The following is a 26472-nucleotide window of genomic DNA, read 5'->3' as shown; positions in this document are numbered from 1 at the left end:
TGAGCAGTATAGATGGATGATGCTACTGAAGTTCCTTAATTTGAAACAAGGTGATTGAGCTGTATATGAGTTCAAGTACAACAAGCTGAGCCGTTTTTCTACTGAGGTGGTTCCCAATGACAAGGATCGATGTGATTGGTTCATAGAAGGTCTGAGGCCAAAGTTGAAAGAGATGATGTTGGCTTTGAAATTGCTTAGCTTGCAAGAAGTCATAAACCGAGCTAAGGCTATTGAAAGAGCTCAAGAGGAGACCCTAGAAGCGTAGCAGAGTATGCATACGAGAAAAAGAGTTAGAATGCCTTCAACTCCCCATAATGCTAAGAGAGGCAAAGGCTTGAGTTCTAGATATACTGATAGAGATGGTTCTACTGCAGCTTCGCATAAAACTAAATAATCCCAATCTTTACCTGCTAGCTCAGGTAGAGAATTTGGAGAAAGAACTCCATGTCAAACATGTGGTAAATTGCACCGTGGAGTATACAGACTTTTCAGTGGAGCTTGTTTCCAATGTGGCGAGATTGGTCACTTTGCCCGAAATTGTCTTAAGAAATCTGGGGACAATTCGGTGCAATCTGAAAGATATGTGGCAGCCTCTAATAGAAGCAAAGGAAGGGGTAGATCCAGGGGACAATCTGAATCAATGCAGCGATAAGAGACTCGTGGAGTCCCCAAAATTTACAACATTAAGACCAATGAGGATCGGGTTGACACGGAGATCATAACAGGTACATTTCATCTTTTTGATGAGTATGTATTTGTTTTAGTTGACCCTGGTTCTACAGACTCATATATTAGTACAAAGTTGGTTAGAGTTAGATGAATTCCTTTAGAACCAATTGTTAGTGAGATGATAGCGGTAAACCATATGGTCACAGTGCGAGAGTAACTCGGGTATGTAGAAAATGCCCGATAAAGATTCAAGGGATTGTGTTTCCAACAAACTTAATGGATTTGCCTTTCGAGGAGTTTGAAATCATTTTGGGCATAGATTGGTTATCTCCACATCATGGATGGGTTGATTATCGTAAGAAGCGATTATTTCTGAAAAATGCTGAAGGCTCAGAAATTATAGTAATTGGCAAAAAAGCGAAATCACCATCCAATGTGATATCATCCATGACTTCAAGGAAAATGATTTCAAAAGGGTGCATAGATTTTCTAGCTAATATGATAGACACTCGAGTACTAGAAGCGAGATTAAATGATATTCCAGTAGCCAAGGAGTTTTTGGATGTTTTTCCGGAAGAGTTATCGGGTTTACCTCCAGATCGGGAAGTAGAATTCAAGATTGAGGTTTACCCGGGTACCGAACCTGTTTTTATGGCTCCATATCGAATGGCTCCAACGAAGTTAAGAGAATTAAAAGCCCAATTGCAAGAGCTACGCGACAAGGAATTCGTGAGACCTAGTGTTTCTCCTTAGGGAGCACCTGTGTTATTTGTGAAAAAGAAGGATGTGTCTATGCGATTATGCATATACTACCGTTAGTAAATATAGTAATGATAAAGAATAAGTATTCTCTTCCAAGGATTGATGATATGTTCGATCAATTGAAAGACACAATAGTGTTCTCTAAGATAGACCTGAGGTCGGGGTACCACCAATTAAAGATAAAAAAGGATGATATTTCAAAGACAACTTTTCAGACTCGATATGGACACTACAAATTTGTAGTGATGCCATTTGGATTGACTAATGCTCCTGTATCATTTATGGACTTGATGAATTGAGTATTCCAACCTTACTTGGATCAATTCGTGGTGGTATTTATAGATGATATTTTGGTGTATTCCAAGTCAAGAGAAGAACATGATGCTCATCTTCGAGTGGTTCTTCAAACACTTCGAGAAAAGAAGTTGTATGTCAAATTATCCAAGTGTGAATTTTGGTTAGCTTATATTGCTTTCCTTGGTCATATAGTCTTCGCAGAAGGCATAAGAGTATATCCTAAAAAGATTCAAGTTATAGTGGATTCGCAACCCCCAAAGAATATTTATGTAGTTCGAAGTTTCTTGGGGCTTGTTGGTTATTATAGACGGTTTGTGAAGAACTTCTCAATGTTAGCTTTGTCACTAACTAAGTTTTTACAGAAATATGTTCCTTCTGATTGGACGGAGAAATGCTAAGAAAGTTTTGAAATGTTAAAGAGAATCGTAACAGAGGCCCAGTGCTTGTATAACCTGAGTCGGGTAAAAACTATGTAGTCTCCAATGATGCATCTCACAATGGGTTGAGATGTGTTCTTATGCAATATGGAAAAGTTGTGGCTTATGCCTCAAGACAACTGAAGAATCACGAGAGAAATTACCCATAATTGGCAGCTGTTGTGTTTGCTTTGAAAATTTGGCGTCATTATTTGTACAGTGAGTGGTGCTATATTTATACAGATCACAAAAGTCTAAAGTACTTGTTGACTAAAAAAAGAAATGAATTTGAGATAGAGAAGATGGATCAAAGTTTTAAAAGATTATGATTTGATCATTGATTATCATCCCGAAAATGCTAATGTAGTAGTGGAAGTGGAAAAAGAAGAGGTCAAAGACTTCGAATTGAGGGTTGATGGATGTTTATATTATCGTGGAAGACTTTACATTCCCGATAATGAGGAACTAAAGAAAGATATTCTTTCTAAGACACATTATAGTCCTTTTACAATGCACCCAGGCAGGGATAAGATGTATCAGGATTTAAAGAGTCATTATTGGTGGCTTGGCATGAAAAGGGTTGTATCAGAGTTTGTTGCGAGATGTTTGACATGTCAGCAAGTGGAAGTTGAACATCAAGTGCCTTCCGGATTGCTACAACCGATATCCCTTCCTGAGTGAAAGTAGGAACGAGTTACAATGGATTTTTTTTTGGGTCTACCATTTTCACCCGACAAAAAGAACTCAATATGGGTAATTGTGGACAGATTGACCAAGACAGCTCACTTTATTCCAGTTTGGGTAGATTACTCGATGGATAGATATGTAGAATTTTATGTAAAAGAGATAGTTCGACTGCATTGAGTGCCTATATCGATGGTGTTTGATCGAGACCCAAGGTTTTCTTCTAGATTCTGAAAGTCCTTGCATGAGGCAATGGGCACTCGATTTAATTTCAGCACAACTTTTCATCCTCAAACAGATGGGCAGTCAGAATGAACTATTTAGATATTAGAGGATATGCTAAGGGCATGTGTGATTGAGTTTAAATGATCATGGGAAAGGTATTTTCCTTTAGCGGAATTTGCTTATAATAACGGTTCATTATTGGAAGAAAGGTGTCATAAATGAAAATGCATAACAGTGCATTATTGGCAGAAATGTGCCATAAATGAAAATGCATAATGGTGCATTATTGGTAGAAAGGTGCCATAAATGAAAATGCATAACGGTGCATTATTGGCAGAAGTTGTAATAAATGAAAATGCATAACGGTGCATTATGGGCAGAAAGGTGCCACTCATGGTATTCTTAAAAGGTGAATGACCATTTCGGCACTTCGGTGCAATATATGTACCTTAAATTCTTATTTAACATATATTTGACAAAAATAAAGTATAATTGGGAACAAACTACAGAAAAAATAAGTATATTGGGCATACTAAGAATGATTTTGATGACTATATGAAAGAAATATGGGTTTAATATGTGTTTAATTGAGATGATTAACTAATTTGTATGAAGTATACGATTTAGTTCGTATTTCATTGCTATAATATAAGTATGTATGAATTTTCAGTTCATTTACATTATTATGTCTCACTAAGTAAATACTTAACGTGTATTGATTTCACACGTAGGTAAAGGCAAAGACTTAGCAGAGTAAGGAATGTAGCAAAGAACATCAATCCAAGGTTGACTAATCAATAATTATAGGTCAATCATATCATCTTTTGGTAATTAGATGTCATGTATATGAATCTAAGAAAAATGCTCTGTAATGTATTTAAGTTATAACTTTGTAATAGTTTGCAATGAATGTTTTACCTTGTATTAAAAATGTTTTGTTTTAAATTTCGAGAAACAAAATTTGACAGACTTATAAATAAGAAAATGTTTTTTTAAAAAAGTCACGAGACACTTGTGACTTGTGTACGAGAATATATACATGATATGGGTGTTACATAAAAGTAACAAATTGGTCACTAATATTATTGATTTGTAACAAAATGATCACTCTACCGTCATTTCCGTTAAATTGATGATGTGACAATGTCAAAAAAAAAGTTAATATTTAGTTTTACCTCTAAACTATTGTTAAAATATTATATAAATCCTTGAACATGATTTTACAACTAATTTACTCTCAAAATTTTCTAATTTCTAATTTTTTTTCAAATACTCTATCACATCGACTATATTCCAAACCACTACAGTCGAAGCAATAAGAGAACAATATTTTGGGGGCGACTGTTAAAGCTCTTTTAAAGCTTTGAATGAAACAATCCTGCTAGAAAGCCACAAATTTTCCAAAATAATAGATAAGAAAGATTCCACATGAATATATACCAGGGTTTCAAATAGAGGCCTAATAGCGGTATCGCGGTCATTATATCGCGGTCTCGGCGGTGTCCGAAATCGTTATCACGGAAAATAACGATATGAAGCGGGATCACACTAATAGCGGCGGATCATGGCCAATCGCGGCAATAGTTGACCGCTATTCCTCTATTATTCCTTTATTTTAATTTTTTTTTAAAAAAGTTTTTTTATTAAAAAAATTAGCTCATTCAAAAAAAAATCACGATCACGATATCCGCAATAACATCCGTTATACCCGCAACCGTGATAAACGTGACACGACCAAAATCGTGACCTCTAATGCTATTTAAATCACTGATATATACAAATATATAAATATATATAAGACACATACACCTTTCCTTACCTGCATTGTTTTTATATCATCCTCTAGGATTCCACCCTTACCCTGGCAATGCAAAGACCAAAGCCATTTCAAGCCTTCTGGTGATGCAGATATAGCATTTTTGCAACTTTAGATGGAAGCTTAAAGGTTGAATTTGGTCCACTGAAAATAATAGGCTAGTCACTTTCTGAAAAGGAATCATCAACTTCCTCAGACTGATCATACTTGTTCAAGTTATCACCATAGGCGCTAGCCTTTTTAACTTGTTTGTTATTTAAGATTACACAACAATCAGCATCCTTTTCTCCATGTTTCGATGCATAAAAGACCCACTCACAGACAATAGGAATACTCAGAAGTGTCGCGATTATCCATATTTTGAGGGGTTTAACAAGGTACTAGGTAGTTAACATATTTATACGCAGTTAGAACATTAACCAGCAGTAACCTGATCAAAGGACATTGATGAAACTTGAGCAAAAAAAAAATAGTAAAACCAGTAGGTGGAGTGAGCAACAACAAAGCGGCTTTCGTGGCTATTGGTTTACTTGTCTTTGCTTTACTGGAGTGGGATGTGTTTTTAGTTGCAGTTTCTAAAGTGGTTTACTCCAAAACCAACACACTTTCCATTACCACCAGTATTTCAACTAAATAAAACCAACCATTGAGTTACACCAATTCTTTTAAGATTGGATTTCTCTCCAATTAAACCTGCTTCAGTATTTACTTGCACTAATCAATGGTTGTACTGGTTGGAAGTTGGAAAATATAGTATTTCTGTTAGTTAAGGAATAGAAGACTCCTACTCGACTCTTTTTTGAATATGGGGTTTCACTCATGGCCATTCAATAAATTTAGGTCAAATCTATTAAATGGTTTATGTAGTAAAAGAAAGTACTATTTTTTTTTTATAAAAAAATTTGAATTCAAATAGTTATGTTTTCATGATACGTCTTAAATTATAATCATCTTAGATTAATAAAAAAAACATTTTGGGTCAATATATCAAAATCCATTTTTTTTTGGAGAAGATAGAAAATTCAATGATTATTAATTCAGGGCTTGATGAAAAAAATAAGTGATCAAACTACATTCAAAGTTCATAATAGGTGTCTAATTTTTTTTTTGTTATTAAAAGTTGAATTTATTCAAAGATTTCAAAAATAATTCAAAGTCCATTTAAATTGGAATTGATCATAAAATACAAAGAAGTATTGAAACTATTCTTTGCAGTATCGATACCACATGAACGATACCGATATTGTTCTTATAGTATCGATACCATAGGCAAAGGTAGTACCGATACCATCAAGGTAGTATCAATACTACCACGAAGGCTCAGATTCCAGAATGCAAAAATGATACCGATACCATGAAAGGGTATCGATACCATAGTGCAAAGTAGTACCAATACTCCTTAGACAGTATCGATACCACAAGGCTCCAATGGCTAGTTAATTTGAATTTAACAAAGATAGTACCGATACCTCATAGTGGAGTACCAATACTTGTAGTTCTGGACAACCTTATTTTGTAGAAAATTAATCCCCAACGGCTCCAAAACATCCCCAAAGGCTATATACGACTTCAAACTCATTTCAAGCTATAAAAGCAAGCTAAGGACACTTGAAGAAAAGAGAGAATTCATATCCAAGCAATTAAAGAGAAGGGAAGAGATTTTCAATCTTATTTCATCTTTCTCTTGTAAATATTATTGTTCTTGTGAGCTTAATTCTTGTAAACACCTACCTTAGAGAGGTTTTCTTGTTTACATTTTATTTCCTTGTAAAGGGGTTTTGGTTCTAGCTTAGCCTGCTAAAAGCTAGGGAAAGGTTCTAGTTTAGCCCGTGAAAAACTAGGGAGTTTGTGAAGGTTATCTCTTTATCCTTGAAAAAGAAAGAACCGACTCAACCCCTCTTGGCGAACCTTTTCGGTTGTCGATTCGAGCTTCACAAATCCCAATAATTGGTATCAGAGCTTGATACATTAGAAGGTTTAACCACCTTGAGACGATCCTAGAAGGCGCTCTACCAATTCCCGACACAACCGAGAAGATGGCTTCCACCTCCGACTCGTTCCACATAGAAGACTCACAACCGATCGACAAGACTCCATACTTAAATGGAGCAAACTACCGTCATTGAAAGAAATTAATGAAGTTATTCATACAATCCAATGATCTTGATGCATGGGAGATGATCGAGAACGACTATTCTTCTCCAAAGAAGAATGAGAAGAAGTGGAGTGACCAAGAACGGAAGAAATCTCAACTTAATGCCAAGGCTATGCACATGGTGTTTTGTGCATTTGGTCCCGATATCTATTAAGGAGTTTCTTCATGTTTGAATGCCAAGGAGCTTTGGAATAAGCTCGAAAAGCTTCATGGAAACAAGAAATAAGAACCAACAAAGGTGGTGTCCTTAATGGCTCATGAAGAGCCCGAGATATCTTCTAACTCAAATGAATTAAATTATTATTCTTTTGATGAGTTACAAGATGCTTATAATAAGTTGTATTTAGGATTTGAGACCATGAATTTCAAATATAAAAAATTAATTTCAAAACTTAAAATTGAAAATAAGTTGATTTTGAAAGCAAAAGTTGATTTTGAAAATCAAAATGAAATTTTGAAAAATGATTTAGAACTTTCAAAAATCAAAATCAATGATTTAGAAAAAGAAAATTTTGATTTAAAAGTTAAGCTTGAAAGCTTAATAAAAGAAAAAGAATTAATTTCTAAAAATAATTTATTATGTTTAAAAATGGCAAAATGCTCACATTGCCATTATCATGGTCATAAGGAACATACTTGTCCTTTGAAGAAAGGAAAACGTTTTAAAATTAGACAAGTATGGGTTCCCAAGAGAACAAGGGGCATTGAAACTAACGTTCAAGGATCCAAAGCAATTTGGATACCAAAATTCAAATAAATGTCTCTTGTAGGTGTGTGGAAGCAATTGTGATGAAAGTAAAGATATTCAAATGCTCTAGACACACTTGAAAAAGAAATAGGTAACCTCTAAGCTTAATGCTTTTGTTTTGGTTATTTGGTTACTCATTTGGATTTATGCATGCATGAGTTTTGATCTTAAATGATTATGTTTTTGTTTTTCATCTCATGTATGTTAAAAAGATGTTATGATGAACATTTTAATATTTTAATGATTTTTCATAATTTTTAATTCATCATAAGGAATTTTGGTCAAAATTGGTTTTAAATGCAAATGATATCTCTCTAACAATTGATATCAACTTTTCAAATACTTTGATTTTACAAATTTTAAATTTTTGACCTTAATTTTTAAAATGTTTATACATGTGATTTAAAAGCAAAAGATATCTCTCTAACAATCGATATCAAAAATTTCAAATGCATAACATTTTTTGGAAAACTTTATGCATATGCACTTAATTTCAAAAATTGGTATTGCATAAAGTATTTTAGACTTGGATAAATTTTTGAAATTCAATTTTGTTTGAGTGTCAAGATCTCAAAGCTAAATTTTGTTTGGAATGCACTTTTTGAGGGGGAGCTTTGATTTTTCAAATGTCAAATTTACTACTTACTCTCCAATGTTATTTTAGAACTTTAAAGATTGGATTATTTTTGATATAACAAAAAGAGGGAGAAGTATGATTTGAAAAAAATTAAATTTCTTAATGAAAAAGGGGGAGTTGAACATTTTCATATATTTTCCAACAATTGGTAACAATTGATGTCTTTTTCATTAAACATTTTATTAAGGGGGAGTTTTGCCAAAAATAAATTTTCAAATGTTTTCTTATATCAAAAAGGGGGAGATTGTAGAAATAAATTTTGATATAACAATTAAGGCAAATGTTTTTGGACTTGAATTGAATTTATTCAAATTTTTTCAAAGATTTCAAAAATAATTCAAAATCCATTTAAATTAGAATTGAGCATAAAATACAAAGAAGTACTGATACTGTTCTTTGCAGTATCAATACCACATGAACGGTACCAATACTGTTCTTATGGTATTGATACCATAGGCAAAGGTAGTACTGATACCATCAAGGTAGTATCGATACTACCATGAAGGCTCAGATTTCAAAATGCAAAAATGGTACCGATACCATTAAAGGGTATCGATACCATAGTGCAAAGTAGTACCGATACTCCTTAGACAATATCGATACCAAAAGGCTCTAACAGCTAGCAACGACTAGTTAATTTGAATTTAACAAAGGTAGTACTGATACCCCATAGTGGAGTACCGATACTTCTAGTTCTGGATAGCCTTATTTTGTAGAAAATTAATCCCCAGCGGCTCCAAAACATCCCCTGCGGCTATATATAACTTCAAACTCATTTCAAGCTATAAAAACAAGCTGAGGACACTTGAAGAAAATAGAAAACACTTATCCAATCAATCAAACACAGGAGAAGCATTTTTCAATCTTATTTCATCTTTCTCTTGTAAATATTATTGTTTTTGTGAGCTTAATTCTTGCAAACTCCTACCTTAGAGAGGTTTTCTTGTTTATATTTCATTTTCTTATAAAGGGGTTTTGGTTCTAGCTTAGCCTGCTAAAAGCTAGGGAAATGTTCTAGTTTATCCCGTGAAAAACTACGGAGTTTGTAAAGGTTATCTCTTTGTCCTTGAAAAAGAAAGAACAAATTAATGAATTTGTTAAAAAATCCTTGGTGAAGAGTTAAGGTAGTGGATGTAGACTTACTTGAGAAGTCGAACCATTATAAATCGTTGTGAAAAGTTTCTATCTTTCAAACTCCTTACACCCTAAACACATGAACCGACTCGACCCCTCTTGACGAACCTTTTAGGTTGTCGATTCAAACTTTTGCAAATCCCAACACTATTCCCCTCTCTAGTCCCCCATCCCCTTCCCCCATCCTCTTGGCCTCTCTCCTAAATTTTCTTCCCCCCTCAAATTCCCTTCACTTCCCCGACCGTCTCCTTCCCTTACAATGTCTGGATTGTTTGAATTAAATCCCAACTAAATCCTTTACCTATTAAGTTTATTAAGTTTAGATTTGGGACTAGGGTTAGAATTTATGAGTTTAAAGATTTAGAGATTTAGAGTAATGACAAAGACAATTACCGATCCATGGGTGGGCGATAGGAATGACAGACATGTACAATTTTGTGGATTTTACACCATACCCGCATTAACTAGGGTGGAGATGGGTATAAGTTTAGTGGGTAGTGCACGGGCGTGAATATAAAAGGCATACCCTCTGTGGGTAGTGGATTGGTGATGGGTTTAAGACCTTACTCACCTCACATCCGCCCGCCAACTAACTATCCACTATATAGAATTTGGACAATTATGAATTTAGGTATACTTCCAAAGATTATTTTAATAAATGTTATGATTTTATAGGACATGACTTGTAATTTAACCAAATATTATGGTATAAACATTTTTAAAATTGAAGTATGTCCTTTCTCCTATCTCAATCGGTGGATATGAACGAGTACAAACGTTTACAGGATGAGTGGTGGGTATTCAATTAGGTAATAGATGTGGGGATCGATTTAAGAATGTACTTGCATGAGTGGGTGTAGATTTAAAGTTTTTACCCGTTGTGGATGTTGGGTAGGTGGTGGATACGTAAATATTAAATGAGTATGGTGATGGGGAAGGAGTATAACGTCAAAAACGTTACATATATTTTTTAAATATTAAATATCTATTATTAACTTTAGATATAATTTGAATACTTATTTTTTTATTAAACCTTAATTTAGATGATTTGTCGTACTCAACTCTTATGCTTCATTTGACACATTCATTGTACACCGGAGACATACAATTCAATCATACAATGATAAGTAGGCACAGAGGGGACAAGAAAAACTGTCCAAAACTTAACAAAATCAACATTATGTTAGAATTAAAATATTAGAGATAAAAATATTAGAAAATATAAATAATAAAATGAACTTTGTACCCTACAAAAGAGATAGCTTAAATTTAAATTCTAGAGACGGTATTTTTATAAGAGATAATCACCTAAAAATATTAGAAAAAAAATTAAATCACTTAAAAGCTAATTAAAACCTAATAAAACAAAATAAAGATGTTTTTTCCCCAATAAAAATTAACATTTTCATATTATTTGATATGATAGTTGGATTCTAAGAATTGGAGGTGATTTATGTAGCACCACATAACTTGGTTTATAATTTTGTTGATGATCGATATTTATAAAATACTTTTAAGGATTAAATTATTAATGTGAGGCTTAGAATATGAATTTGATAAAAAAAATAGTTCAAATCGAATATGATCTGATTTGAAATTTGAATAAGGACTAAAATATACTAAAAAGAAAGTTTGATAGATAAAGTGAAAAGATTAAAGTTGAAGTGCTAGACAAAAAACAAGGAAAAATGAAAGGACACTTCCCATGATTATTCCATTTATCTTAATTGATGAATAAGCATACTAGGTATCCATACCTTATAATTTAAGTTGCCACGTGAGGTGTACACAAGAGCTTATGGCTGATATCGGTTGGTTTAACTTTATGGATCCTATGAATGGCGAGAAATGAAGTTGCTTAAAGGACCTTATTTTCTTCTCTAAGCGTCATGCTCTCTTTTTACGTCAAAGCAACAAAAGAATACGTATGTTCATGTGACTAAGAATCACAAATATATTGGCAGATTAGGATGTGGTACATCGACAGAATCTTTTCAGAGCTTGATGGCAAGACCAACTATCAACTTGAATAACCTGAATTTTTCAACTCCATTAGTCTCGAAAAAACTTAATTCGAATTAACTTCGAGTTGTAATCTCATAAACTCGACACGACTCGAAAAAATTTCAAGTCCAAATCGAGTTGTAAAATGCAACTCGAATAACTTGAATTTTTAGTAACTAGTGAATCAATATTTAAGTTTAAGCTGAGTCACTCGATTCTATATGTATGTACATATATATATATATCACATATAAAAAATTATGAAGAAATATATATGTATTGTATATGGTTATAAAAACCATTTAAATTAGAATCAAATAATAACGTAATATTATAAATATTTACAATTAAATTTAAATAAAAATTCGACTCAACTCGAAAAAATTTCAAATCAACCTCGAGTTGTAAATTAAAACTCATCAACTCGAATAATCTAATTTTTTTAACTCAACACGACTTGACTCGATCGAAATTCATCCCGAAAAATGTTGTTATGCATTAATTAAATTGTTCTTTATTAATTAAATTGTTCTTTATTAGACTTATGTAAGTGTTTATCATTTTATTTATGTATTTTTCATTTTGAATTCATTACAATGCAATAATTATAAAATAAATGATTTAAAATTCTCTCCCTCAACCCTTTTCTTTCTACCCTAAGTGGCGTTTGGTTCGCTGGAATCCTTTGGAATTAGGGGGAATTGGAATCCAATTTCACCACTTTCCCATGTTTGATTCAAGTTTTCAAAGGGGAAATTGGAATCCAATTCCATCAAGGGAGGGAAAGTAAATTTCATCCATAACATGATAGAATTGAAATCCTTTAGAGGAGAGAATGTGAAATTTTACCATACTACCCTCATCAATCTTTTGGTATTCGGCTCGGATTTTTTTAAAAAATTTCGGGATCGGGTCGGATTTTTTTAAGTGTGATATTCGGGTCGGGTTCGAGTTTAGGGTGAAAAATACTCGACCTGACCCGAAAAAATATATAATTTACCTTATATATTTAGGAATAATTACAATAATACCCCTCTATATATATTTTTTTTTCAATCAAGTCACTGTTTTTATTGAATAAAAATAATTTTTTTATTATTTCAAGTAGGGTCGGGTCGGGTATTTTGGTCGGGTTGGGTCGGGTCTCGGGTGGAGGTTCCCTTGTTCTCGAGTTGGGTCGAGTGGACCAAAAACCCGACCCATGGCTATCCCTAATTGAGATGATTTTAACTTATAATGTTTATTAGTTTTATTTTTATAATTTATTGAAATGAATAATCAATAAAAATGAAAAAAATAATATTTTTTAAATTTTTATAATATATTGCTACATGTAAGTTATAAAACAAATTAAAATTAAGCAAAAAAAAAACAAGAAGGGCAATTCTGTCATTTTACATTACTGAAATCAAATTAATCTGACATATCTGCGAACCAAACATAATATGTAATTGAATTCCAATTCAATTTCCTGCCAACCAAACAGGTTTCAGATTCAGATTCCAATTCCTACAGATTTCAATTCATTCTAATTCCCTCATAAATATTCCAGCGAACCAAACGCCACCTAAAGGTTTTAGTCGTTTGTTCTCTTTTCTTCTTTGGTTGTACGTGATGGCAACAACCTTAGTATTAATCGTCGCAGTTAATATTTTTTTATCTATTTTCTTAGATCATATATTTGATTTTTTCTCATTTATTTTTAATAATTCTATCTTTATGACATGTTTTACTCTGCTTTTAAAATACGTCTTTCTCTACCTTGTGGTACGCTTTCGTTCATTTGATCGTTATTGTCCTTTTTCTTTTTTATCAAGGTTGAATTTTACATCGTCATTACCGATTAAGATAACATTTATTTGTTATCATGTTGATCTTTGCTGCTTTGGAATCTCGATTTGCGTTTGTGGATAGATTTCTCACGCGGCTCGACTCTGATTTGTAGGTTATCGGTGGTCTTTCAGTAGTTTCATTCTCTTTCGTAGTTCGTTTGTCGATGCAATCATATTTGTTTGTATCTATATATACGCAAAATATTATTTTTTAATCTCTTATTCTTTTCATATTTTTATTTTTTATAATATCTGCTTTTCTTTTAAAATTTTATAATTTTTAAATATATATTGCAATTAAGTTTGATAATGAAAATGTTTTTTTTCATTTATTTATAATTTCACAAATAGATTTTAACCATAAATTTGCTTTATTAAAAAAATATCCTACTAATGTTACTACCCAATGACTACTTTGAAGATCGATCTAATTAATGGCAGCAAAGCGAATGGCAGGCGATTATCTGTTTGAAACCACACGTCTTTATGTTAATTAAGAAAAAAACAAAAATTTACGAAATTAGAATTTAAATAAAAAATAGAATAATATATAAATTATATGAAATTTAAAATTCTTAGGGTTACGCTCGTACCCAACACTTTTGGATCCATCTCTGTTTACAAAGATTGTAGTATTATCAGGGGTTCAAAATCTCGGTTAACCGATTAAACTGATCGAACTGAAATTTTTTCGATTAATCGGTCAATTAATTTTAGGTTTGATCAGTTAACTGTTAATGATTTTTTAAAAATTCGATTAGAATTCGATTAATTAACCAAAAATTTTAAATATTTCATATATTATTTATAATAGTAATAGCTTTTGGATTGTTTAAATTTCGGTTTTAACCAAATTAATCGACCTAATTAGTCAAAAATATTAAATATATAATATATTATTTAAAATTTCAGTTAATTCAGTTAACTGACCGATTAACCGAACTTTGTTCGATTCGGTTAATTATTTTTGAAAATTTTTTAGTTCGGTTAACGGTTAAACCGAAAAAAATTCGATTAATGAATTTTTAAAAGTTCGGTTAGGTTTCGAATCGACTGAATGCCCCTCAGTAATGCTACCTAATTAACTAACAAATTGATTAGTATTAGTTAAATTTAGCTAAAGGTGAGCTTTATCGTTCCCAAAAGTGACAAAAACAACCATTAAAAAATGCCAAGTTTGGGCATATCATAGCAACCTCTAAATAAAGTCTGCATGCACTGTTAAAAAACCAGATTACTAAAAGTATGAACAGATGAAAAGAGTTAACAGAAAATCTAAGTTTGATCCAAGTAAGAAAAGGTGCAAAATAAAGGTGGAGAGGCGCAAATTATGTGGTTCCAGTCTTGCTAACCAATTCTCCAAGTAGGAATTGTTGGGAAAAAAAGTAATGGGTTTGCTTAAAAGGCAACCGAATCTCACTCGCCTTCTCATACTCCCCCATTGTACCTTCTCCCCCCCCCCCTCTATCTATATATATGATTTGTAGCTTTCATGGTTTGGAACATAATATACTTTCCAACCAAATTCTTGGACTTTCAATCTATTAGTTACCTGTATTGGATTAGAGATGATGATGATGATGATGATGGAGGGTCAGGAGGAAGATGTTGTTTGCAACGATCAGTTGCAGATTATCAAAGGGAAACGTGGTAAGCGCCCAAGGCAGCTCTCTCCTCTGAGTTTGGCGATGGTTTCGACGTCTTCGAGTGGAGGAGAAAGTGGAAGAAACGGTGACGATTCTACATCTGTTGAGTTTGCAGAAAGCACCGAGGAAGACGAAGACATGGCTAATTGTTTGATACTTTTGGCTCGAGGTCAAACGAGAAAATCGCCACCCCAACCGGTTTCTATGGTGATGAGCGGGATAGATGTTCACCGGTGCAAGACGTGTGATCGGTGTTTCAGTTCATTCCAGGCGCTCGGCGGACACAGAGCGAGCCACAAGAAACCCAAGGTTGTTAATAATGAAGAAAGCAATAAAGGGTTGGTGTTTGATGTTCGTCAGCCGTTCAATAACATGAACAAAACGCTTTCACTTCAGATAACCAATAAGCCTGTTTTAGGCCATAACAGCAAACCCAAAGTTCACGAGTGTTCTATGTGTAGAGCCGAATTCTCTTCCGGACAAGCTCTCGGTGGCCATATGAGGAGGCATAGGACAATAAATAGTGTTCCGACAAGTGTCGGAACAAGGATTGTGAGGCCTGAATCAGAAGATAAGTCCAAGAAATCAAGAACCGTTCTGCAATTGGATCTTAACCTTCCAGCACCAGAAGATGATCATCAAAGGGAAACAAAAATCCCATTAGCTTCCAAGCAGGAAAAGCTACTGCTCTTTTCGGCTTCTTCTTTGGTTGATTGCCATTACTAGAAATGCAATGTCCATCTTTTTAATCAAACTGTATTATTTTCTCATTGAAATACCATCCATAGTTGTTCATTATTTCTTTGAACTCAGCTTGTTCCATATTAGTCAAAATTGAAAATTTCTTACTTTGGTAAAGCATGTGAACTTTATGTTTTCTTTTTCATGGTAACATTTGATCCGTAAAAAGATACATATTTTCCACTTATTTCTTTAGCCATGAGTTTTCCACCACCAATTCCACAACCGAAAGTGGTGGATTAGGTTCTCTTGTTTGGTTTGCAGGACATGACTCAAGTTACACTTCACTACTTGTACTCTCACACTTGTCTTTAGAATCATAGTAAATCTAGTGACCCATGTGAAAACAGGTTGGCCACTTAATTTAGCTTATTCATTAGGCAATGCTTAATTCAGGCAGCACCTAACTTTTAATTCAGAACCTCTTCATGTCGTGTTGTCAGCACTGCTTTAATTATTAGAAGGTTGGGAAACCCAACCATGATTGCATTAATTACAATAGTTTGAGACTGGACAAAAGGATTTTCACTGCAAAAAAGTGCCTTTATCTCTCAAGCTACGTTGTTCGGACTGTAAGATTACCAGTGGAAATAAAAGATTATCAGAGAATAAGATTACTGGAATGTTGTATTTTGTATTTAGTTAGTTTAACAGGAATGCAAGATTAACGTTTTTGGTTAAAGGAATAAAAGATTATTGGAATGTATATTTTACCAAATTGTCCTTATTATATATTTATTTTTTTAACAAGTTAGAAAATATTTATATATTTTCTTTAAAAAATTAAATTCGTAAAATTTATATAATTTTTTTTTACAAAATTGAAAATATAAAAAGGTTTAATGAAAGGGTAAAATTTTATTTTAACCCCTGAACTTCATATAAAATTTTAATTATAGACTTTTTTTTTGTAAATCTAAAATAGTTTAAGGATAAATTTGTTATTTAACCTTCGTAAAATTTTTATTATTTAATAACAGGATAAATATATTTTTGAAAGAAAATTTTTTTAAAGGCATTTTAGTCCAAAACGCCGGTAATCTAACAATACCTAAGGAAAGGGAGGTAATGACATTCCCGGTAATATACCCTAAAAAATCCACTATTGGTAATGTAAGATTACCGGAAATGACATTCTCGGCCAACCAAACGGGGAATGTGGATTCCATTCCCATGTGAATCTCACATTTCCCCAACCAAACACACGTTCAGTCTTATCAACCCATATTCACATGAATAAATAAATAAATAAGCATATAAGTAGGCCCATAAATTAATAGAGTCAAATTTGAGTATTGCTTGACTTGATTCAAAAAGTTGAAAGTTGAGATTGAATCGACTTGAAAGCTCACAAGCTTAAGATTTTTAAACTCGATTCAAAAATTAAAAATTAAAATTTGACTTGAGCTTGAAAAAACTTGAACTTAAATCATTAATAGACTTAGTTCGATTGAAATTGATCAGACCTGAACCTTAAGTACATGAAAGCTTTATATTACATTTTTAAAAATTTTAAAATTTAAAAGAAATATAAATGTTAATATTATTAATGATTTATTTTAAAATTTTTAAAATTTTTATATATTATTTTTGCGAGCTGGTTGCGAGCTTTTTTGAGTTGAGTATCTAGTAGCTCGCTTTGAATCGTTACAAACTCGAATCGAGTCCATAAATGTTGATTGAGTTTTGACTGAATCAAATTCGAGTAACTTACGATTTATGTTATCTCATTTATAACCCTACACATAAGAACTCCATGTATAAGAACAAAAAAGGGACAAGGAACCCCTACAAAATATACCAAGTTCTTCCTTTTAGTCTTGATCCACCTTCCATGCAAATAGCAACCCTCTATTTAAAAGGGGGCTAATGGACATATTTGGTGGGCGTTGAGAAGCCACGCCATGTCACCCACTTTGCTTCGAGACATTCAAATCCATGAAGAAAAAAAAAAGAGCTATGTATGGTGGTATCACTGATATTAAAGCAAACAAAAAAGCCAATCCCAATCTTAAACTATTTCATATTCACTGCTTTACAAATTAGATTGACTTAATGCATTTGTTGGTTGTTGAAGGCAAAACGAGGCCGTCCAGGCCAGTGGCCACTCAATTAGTAAGAGGAGCATATACAAAGTGTAGGCTTTGAAGTGATGTGACAAGCATGCAAAGATCAGTCATCCAGGTATATTATGCCTGCTGCGTGTATAAAGCAAAAAAGGCCTGAATCAGTGAATCTTCTCACCCACACTGTCCCAGTCCAGTCCCACCAAGTTGGCCTCAGGAAGAGATTTAAATAGCGATATGTTATTAGAATACCGATAATTATATAGTGATTTCAGTGCGTTTGAAATTATTATTGTATCACCGTCATACTCGTAATGACTGCAATATCACTCATTACGTTTGCAATCGCAATGAACAAAACGTGGCTGTAACTGTAATTTAAATTTCTGACCCCTTGAGCAGGCACTAATAGTGGCAATGTCAATATAGTTATGAAATTTTTAGGAATCATTTTCTGTTGTTTGCTGCTCAAACATGCCCCCACATGGCTCCATAGAAACGAGCATTGTAGGGCAGGGAAAAACCCTAGTTATGTTATGCTTTGTTCCTAAAAACTAAAGAAACAAGGCAAATTTTAATGCATTATGCTGATATATAGACTCCTTTGTGATAATATTCTTTGATGTTCTCTCTTTATGGTTTGTAAGTCAAGAAAAAAAGTTTTCATGCATAATTTGTATTTCTTTTTCGAAGTTCAATTTCATTCATTTTCTGATTCAATTGTTATGACTATAAAGGTAAATAAGTGTTTGTTTTCATAAAGCAATATCATAAGAAGGTATTTTCATAAACTTCGAATGTCACTCCAAATCCAATATTAGGATTTCTATGTGAAAAAAATGGATTAAAGTGTCAATATTTAAATACATATTATACAATTAATAATTCTAATTTCTTCATATTTAAATTTAAACTTAAACTCAATTAATTCGATTAGTCAATTAAACTGATCGAATTTATGTCGATTTAGTTCCATTTAAACTTGCCATTTTTTAATAACCGATTAAATTTATTTCAATCCAGTTTTATTTAAATCTGTCATTTTTTTGGATAACCAATTAAATTTATGTCGATCCAGTTTTATTCAAGTATGCCATTTTTTTTAATAATATGAGGTGACAATGTAATATATTTTCATAATTTTTCTTAGTTATTGACAACACACACTCTATAAATATAATAACTGCTTGAACCCAACATCTCTAGAGAAAATTACGCGCTCTCTCTTTATCATTGAATTCGTTTGATGGATTCAAATTTGTATAAATTACAATTGATTAAGGGTGCGTTTGGTAAAGATTTCTAAAAACTTTTAGCTAAAATGCCCATTTTGACCGCATAATCAATGCCAAACGTGTAAAAAATGAAAAAAAATATTATGGTGGAACCGCAAAAGTTAAGATTTCTAGTTTTTTTCATTTTCAACTTTACGTTTAGAAACAAATTATAATTTTACTCTTACCGATGCAGGGCTCCACTTAATTATGTATTTATATTTTATTTTAATAATTTAATACTAACATACTTACAAAAGATAACTTATTACTTTTAATAATTTATTTTAATTTTTTTAAAATAAATAAAATTTATGATTTATATATTAAAATATAGTGAGTTATATAAAATATATTTTATTATAATTGTATTTTTTTGTATTTTTTTATAGTTTAAATTAATATAATTCATATATATGATAATATTTTTTGAATTTATTATAGTTTAAATTGATATGATTCATATATATAAATGTAAATATAATTTAAATGCTATATTTTAAATTTACAATATAATGTATATAATGTATATTTTATCTTTTTAAATTCATCTTTTAACGATAATTCGAAACAATTAAATTTTAAACCACACTTTTATAAGATAATTTTAAAAATAAAAGTTATACCAAACTTGCAACGTCTAAAATAACCCGATAAGTTGGCCCAATAATAGCAGTCAGGCTTTTAACGATTCACAATCTGGGAAGGCAAAATCGCTAGTTTTAGATCAATAGTCAGTGTGCAACCCAGAAAAGCCCCCGATTTGAAATCCTAACAAAGAAGAAGAGAAAGGCAGAGGAAGAATCCCGAGAACCATGGATAGAGAATGGGGCTCCAAACCCGGTTCTGGAGGTGCCGCCTCCGCCCAAACTGAAGCCATGGACCGCCGTGAGCGGCTCCGTCGACTCGCTCTTGAAACCATCGATCTCGCCAAAGATCCCTATTTCATGCGCAACCACCTCGGCAGGTACTAAATTATCTTCCAAAATTTCCCTCGTTTCTCCTTACAAGTTCGATTCTTTTGGAGATTAAAAGTGATTTTTGCTTTTGGGTAGTTACGAGTGTAAGCTTTGTTTGACGCTACACAACAATGAAGGGAACTACTTGGCACATACGCAAGGAAAACGGCACCAGACCAATTTAGCTAAGAGAGCGGCGCGTGAGGCTAAGGAGGCTCCGGCTCAGCCTCAGCCTCACAAGCGTAAAGTTTCTGTTCGTAAAACAGGCACGTATCTTTCGATATCCTCTTGTTCCTTTCTGCAGTTCCTTTTTGTTAGTTTTAGTAATTTTTTAATAGAAACTTAGTGTCATGGACAACTTAATGTCATGCATTAAGAATCTAACGCTGTGTGTATTGTGTACTAGTAGCGGTTCAAGGGTTGCTTTTTTAGGCTAAGATGAATTGAGATTATGCAGAAAAAGAGTAAATCTCTTATTTAAGGACCTGAAAATGTTTTTTTTAATGAAATTGAAGTTTAAATCTTGTTTTGAGTCAACTAACAATTGCATTTTGATTTTGTTTATGTTGGAACCATGTCTACTTTTATTGGATGTATGCTTTGATTTCTGAAGGGACCTACGACAATTCACAAATCTGTTTGTTGAATCTCTTTATTTGTTTCTCAACTTATGATGAAAGTTTGCTCGTTTGTTCGTGTAGTCAAAATTGGTAGGCCGGGGTATCGTGTAACAAAGCAATATGATCCGGAGACCAAGCAGAGATCACTTCTCTTCCAGGTGCAACTGCAGCAATTAAATTACATTATGAAATTGTTTGTTTTATTTGTTATTTGTTTATGGAAAATTATTGTTTGGTGTTTCATGTAGATTGAATATCCTGAAATAGAAGATAATGCAAAGCCAAGGCACCGTGTTATGTCGTCCTATGAGCAGGTTTGGCATAATATTTTAATTTCCCTTTTGACTTCACCGGCTTCTAATGATTGTTTCCCCCAATTCCTCCTCTAATTTACAATTGCTCTTAAAATCGTTCAGATTTTCATGCTGCTCCACTTTTGTGTATATGTAATTATGGCCCACTACAAGAAATAAAACCTGAACTTCAGAATGTCCCAAAACTAGAATTTAAAACTCTATTCAATCATGGGCTCTTCTCAGAAGCAAACTTTAATATGTCCGTCTACGTTTATTTATCATGGATGCAGAGAGTGCAACCCTTTGATAGGAGATATCAGTATCTCCTGTTTGCTGCAGAACCCTACGAGATCATAGCTTTCAAGGTAATTCAATGATAGCATTTTCCATTCTGTTGATTCATTTGAATTATGATAGCACTTACCATTCTGTTAACATTTTTGCTTATATATTTGATTTACCTTTACAGGTCCCTAGCACTGAGATCGATAAATCCACTCCTAAGTTCTTCTCACATTGGGATCCCGACTCAAAGATGTTCACGGTTTGTTTGCTTAACATGAGCTTTACTGCTTCATATATTTATCTCTCTCCTCTATACTTGCCTCTGTTGACATTAAATGAGGACTATCCATGAAGCTGAATTAACCGACTAAAAGCCCCCTTTGGCAGGGTTAATAGTTTCTATTTTTGCATAAATATATCAATTTGTTTTCAAAATTTTTCTAGACAGTCTCTTAACCGTGTATTTTTGGCTATTACAAAAATGCAGTTGCAGGTATACTTTAAAACCAAGCCATTAGAGGCGAACAAACCTCCACCTCCTCCTGCAGCCAATGGTACTACAGCTCCAGGTGCTCCACAGAGGCCTTTGTCTCCATCACCTTATGCTCCAGCACCACCTCCTCCTCCACCTCAAGGGCTGCCGAACCCTCCTAGAGGCCCAACACCTCCTGGATCGTTACCGCCACCACCTCCTCCCATGGGAAATGCTCCCAGGCCTATGCCTCCTGGTGGCAATCCTATGGCCCCACCCCCACCTCCGGGAGGTAGCGGGACAATGGGAAATTTCACTCCTAGGCCTCCACCCAACCCACAAGGTTTTCCTCGTCATCAGATGCAGGGACAGGGTAATTACCCTCCCCCTCCACCTAATATGGGACCGTAATTCACCTGGCGTCCAGTTTCCTCATATGTCATATGTGAATCATTTGATTCTAGTTCCAACTAGCTTTTGACCATTTATTTTCCCTTCGCACCATGTTTTCGGACGATCCTCGACTTTACACATGATAACTAAAATTACCAAATTCGAATCATAATTCAATTTTCCTCTATGATCTAAGGTTAACAGAAAATTCTAGCTAGTTTTTGCGAGAGACTAAACTCAGTGCTAAACTATATCTTTTTTCAAATCTTTATATTCCTAACCCTACTTAAACTTCGATCTAATATGATTAATGGCGCATTCTTTTCTGATCTTGGTCTCAAATTCTGATTTTTTTTTTTAATTTTTGGTTCTTCAGAATTTAAAATAAAAGATCTAAAACACGATTAGGATTTTATTAATCAGATTAAAAGAATTAGAAAACTTAGTAGGGATCCTAATTCAAGATTTGTTCAAAAAATTGCGAAAGATTAAGGTTTTCAATTCTAATTTATGAAATTTAAAACTTTAAATCGATCTAAAAATAATTTAAAACCTACAACATACATGGACGCTGAATCAAGATCCATTATAGGGGAAAAATTAGAAGAACTATCAAAGATTTGTTTTTATAGAAGAAATCCGAAATCGATAAAATAAAATCAAAATATATTTAAAAAATAGAATTTTAAAAATGACAACTTAATTACGATTCTTGAAATATCTTGATGATTTTTAATGCATCTCTTGAAAATTTCGGCTGCTTTGATATTTTCTTGATGAATATTCAATAAAATTTGAGTTTAGATTTCAAAGGGTGGTTAGGATTTGAAGACAAATGGAGAACTAAAAGAAACTTTTGAAAAATTTGGAAGATTACACTACAAGACGGTCTGCCTGTTGGGTTTCCTTGCACAGGGAAACTACGCATTTCAATCATAATCCAAGGCTGATCGGATTGCTTTAAGTGCTCTAATTGGGGTGAATGTTACTGACGAACCTGACCGGTATTTGGGAGCGCCGTTGATTGTGGGTCGTAATAAAACTGAGGCATTTGGATTTCTTCGGGATAAATTACTATCCAGACTTCGGGGATGGATGAAGCATCTTCTTTCCTTTGGGGGGAGGGCAGTTTATATAAAAACTGTTGGGCAGGCCATCCCTACGTATCTGAAGGAACAATTACTGACATGGAGGCATCACTCCGGTCGTACTGGTGATCTGGCAGCCCATCTGAGAGGGGGTGGCCAATGGTGGCGTGGAGCAAAGTTTGTCAACCGAAGGGGCTTGGTAGTCTTGGCTTTCGGGGCGTAAGAACGTTCAACTTGGCACTTCTTGGGAAGCAAATCTGGCGCTGTATTCATTTTCCATCATGTCTGTTAACACGAGTTATACGTGCCAAGTATTTCCCGAAATACGAGACTAGGGGCTCGACCATCATTTGCATGGCAAGGAATCTTTGCTGCCCTGCAAGTGTTTCGTGAAGGTTATCACTGACGAATTGGTCAAAGCAGTGACACACGCATGTTTGTGGATCAGTGGGGATCCTCCAGTCCGATTCACCTTGCTGCAACCTATGTTGACAGTGTTGTTGATCCAGTGCAATGCGGTGAATTTATGATCTCCGGTGAGCCACGGTGGAATGTTCCTCTAGTATCTGTTGTTTTCAGCGCCATTGGTTCTGCCAACATTTTAGCTTGTCCGATTGCCCCCACTATGCGCGACGAGATGATATGGTCGGGACATTCATCGGGCGTGTATTCTGTATGTTCGGGATACTTTTACCTTGCTCGGACAAATCAGGTGCCGATTGTACCGCCTTGGCTCTACTTATCTCGATTGGCTGTTCTGCCAAAGATTCGTTTGTTTTATGGCTTGTTCTCGTCTGGAACGAAGATCGACGATCGAAGTGGTCGCTCGAGATCAGCATGGGTTGGTGGTGACTTGTCAGGCAATCCCATTACCGGAATGCAGAAGCCACAGCGGTGACATGTGGACTGCATTTGGCAACAGAGTTGAATCAAAATCGCGTATGGGTTGAGAGCGACTCCGCTAATGTAGTATGTCAACTCACGACGCCGATGCTCGATCTATCCTCAATCCATCTTGTTAACAACGCTGCACATTCTTAGCTAAGTTTGCTTTATCTATTTCTATGCCTTGTATTTCTCGTATGACATTCTAGGTTGTTTACCGGATGTACTTGTTTCTGATGCCATTAACGACTAACCGTGTAAATGTCGTTTAATTTAAGGAAGAAAAAAACTATATTACCTTCTCGATTTTAAGCTCCAAATTCAACTTTATTCACATTCTGAATTTTCTAAAAAAAAAAAACATTTAATTCTAACTTATTCAACTTTTAAGATGGGATAACTTTTAAAGTATTCGATCTAAGATTAACCGATTGATGTTACAATTGATTATAATTTTTTTTCTAACCCTCCAATAGAGATGCACATAGCCGGATTTAAATCCGATCCGGATCGGATAAAAATTGATCCGTTTTTTTTCACTAAGTCAAAAAACTGGTTTATAAAAAAATCGGTTCGGATCATAACCGGTTTGGAGGGTCGGATGATATAACCGGTGTAACCGATTTCGGTTTGAAAAAAATCGATTTTTTAAAAAAACCGGTTTTTAATCCGGTAAAAAATCCGGTCATCCAATTTTTTAAACCCCAAACCGAATTTTTTTCCGAATAAAAAACCAGTTTTTTATCCGATTTTTAATCCGGTAAAAAATCTGGTCGTCCAATTTTTTTTCAAACCGGTTATACTATTCGGTTTTAAAATATCCGATCCGGTTTAAAAAAACCGATTTTTCCCAAATCTGGTTTCAGATATTTTTTGCGCAAAATCGGATATTCGAATTTTTTGTGCACCTCTACCTCCAACCTCGTCCTTCCAAATAAAATATTTTTAATATTTTCCAATATTATTTTGCGATAAAAAATTAAAAATCTCTCTAAAATAAGAACTCTCGTAAAACTCATTATTAGAGTTTTGACAACCCCAGCCTCAAAATGTAAATTCTAGAATTGTACGGTTACATATAATTTTACAGAACTCGGAACATTAAAACCATGACTGAACCTAACTTAAATTACATTTCACAGGAAACCCCACCGCACATCAGCAAATCGGAAAACCTCTTTGGAACTCTTAAACATTGACCTAACCGTATAGAACCGAACTTGCTTAGTTTATTCGGATCAAAGATGGGCATGGCTCAAAGTACATACAGATACAATGATCTGACTCGATCATTCATCCTGGTAAGCGCATTATGATCCCTTTCTGGCAGAGTCAGCTCGATCAAGTCGAGCTGCTCTCCAGGATATTGAATTAGTTGATTTAAGTAATAAGCCGAAAGCTGAAGAGCTTCTAGCTCTAACAACCGCATCTGCTGACCGACTCATCTTGCCAACCAGCATTCCAAACACCTAAATCATGGTAAACACTTTTCAGGCATGTGTTTCCTAGAACTGTAATGATAGTAAACAATTTATTGGCAGGAATATTTCAGAAATGTAACCTGTGCATAATAAAGAGCCAAAATGTTCTGATCATCCAAAAGTGAGAGTATGCTGCTGGATACATAAATAGCATTTGCTTGGATTATTGGCCATGGTGCATCAAAAGCCTGCATTATCAGAACCAAGTAGATTCCAGTTTCCACGAAAGCTAGCAACTGACGTATGCATTGTAGTTGAGGAAAACTCACATACACTCAATTTAGATTGTAAGACTTAAAGAACAATTTAATTGCACTGTAGCCGCTAAGGAAATATTCAGTGACTAATATTTTATAGAATAAGTACAAACCTGTATAGTTGATACCATGAAAGTATCAACTCTGGAGGAAAGATGCTGCACAAACTGCCTTGTAAAATCTCGTACAAAGTCCTCGTAATCACTTCTGAATGGAGGCAAGATATATTTCAAAATAACGAAATAAGAAAGACAACTGTAATGTTACTTTGTTTCAGGAGTCATTATTGAATACCTATGGTCGGAGTTAATACTATGTGAGTTGAACAAAGCCAGAAACCCTTCTATCTCCATTAAAGGGGCAAACCGCTTGAGGGTGTTCTATTTGAAAAAAGAAAAAAAGAGAGACATCATTTAAAAGAAGCACTCTTAATAAACTAAATGCACAAAGGGGCATTGAAGATAATCACTTACACGACAGGCGTGTCTAACAGCAAGGTCATCATCATGTAGGTGCAGGATCAAGCGTGGGAGTGTAGCATGAATCTGCAAATGGTGATTAACATTTGATTAGACTGATGAGATGTTAAATTATACAAAATTTCATTCGTTTTTTATTCGTGTTCAATGT

General features: G+C 33.9%; 3 protein-coding genes across 3 annotated transcripts; 2 read left to right on the top strand and 1 right to left on the bottom strand.

The window, feature by feature from the left end:
- Positions 1–14928: 14928 nt before the first annotated feature.
- Positions 14929–15799, top strand: LOC120181434 (zinc finger protein ZAT5-like). Its single transcript, XM_039186557.1, has one exon. It carries the CDS (start codon positions 14948–14950, stop codon positions 15749–15751), a length of 804 nt encoding a protein of 267 aa, XP_039042488.1. The 5' UTR covers positions 14929–14947; the 3' UTR covers positions 15752–15799.
- Positions 15800–19826: 4027 nt separating this feature from the next.
- On the top strand, positions 19827–22232 carry LOC120181911 (splicing factor 3A subunit 2-like). Its single transcript, XM_039186942.1, has 7 exons — positions 19827–20073; positions 20162–20331; positions 20767–20843; positions 20934–20999; positions 21272–21346; positions 21451–21525; positions 21754–22232. The coding sequence occupies exons 1-7, from the start codon at positions 19922–19924 to the stop codon at positions 22147–22149; spliced, it is 1011 nt and encodes a 336-aa protein (XP_039042873.1). The 5' UTR covers positions 19827–19921; the 3' UTR covers positions 22150–22232.
- Positions 22233–25147: 2915 nt separating this feature from the next.
- Positions 25148–26472, bottom strand: LOC120181423 (protein SHOOT GRAVITROPISM 6-like). The gene is made up of 5 exons (XM_039186552.1): positions 26316–26472; positions 26137–26222; positions 25956–26049; positions 25666–25773; positions 25148–25573 (listed from the first exon to the last, which is right to left on the bottom strand). The coding sequence occupies exons 2-5, from the start codon at positions 26193–26195 to the stop codon at positions 25415–25417; spliced, it is 420 nt and encodes a 139-aa protein (XP_039042483.1). The 5' UTR covers positions 26196–26222; positions 26316–26472; the 3' UTR covers positions 25148–25414.

Source organism: Hibiscus syriacus, unplaced genomic scaffold (genome assembly GCF_006381635.1).
Source record: "Hibiscus syriacus cultivar Baekdansim isolate YM2019G1 unplaced genomic scaffold, ASM638163v2 tig00003721_pilon, whole genome shotgun sequence".
Lineage (NCBI taxonomy): Eukaryota > Viridiplantae > Streptophyta > Magnoliopsida > Malvales > Malvaceae > Hibiscus > Hibiscus syriacus.
This window is presented reverse-complemented; position numbering and strand designations above follow the sequence as displayed.

Bases quoted from the DNA above. Each gene is read 5' to 3' on its own strand.
- LOC120181434 (XM_039186557.1), top strand. From the start codon at position 14,948: ATGATGATGATGATGATGATGGAGGGTCAGGAGGAAGATGTTGTTTGC.
- LOC120181423 (XM_039186552.1), bottom strand. From the start codon at position 26,195: ATGGAGATAGAAGGGTTTCTGGCTTTGTTCAACTCACATAGTATTAAC. The intron at 26,050-26,136 runs GTATTCAATAAT...GCCTCCATTCAG, and splicing joins AGTATTAACTCCGACCATAG to AAGTGATTACGAGGACTTTG. The intron at 25,774-25,955 runs GTTTGTACTTAT...CTGATAATGCAG, and splicing joins TCATGGTATCAACTATACAG to GCTTTTGATGCACCATGGCC.
- LOC120181911 (XM_039186942.1), top strand. From the start codon at position 19,922: ATGGATAGAGAATGGGGCTCCAAACCCGGTTCTGGAGGTGCCGCCTCC. The intron at 20,844-20,933 runs GTGCAACTGCAG...TGTTTCATGTAG, and splicing joins AGAGATCACTTCTCTTCCAG to ATTGAATATCCTGAAATAGA. The intron at 21,347-21,450 runs GTAATTCAATGA...TTACCTTTACAG, and splicing joins ACGAGATCATAGCTTTCAAG to GTCCCTAGCACTGAGATCGA.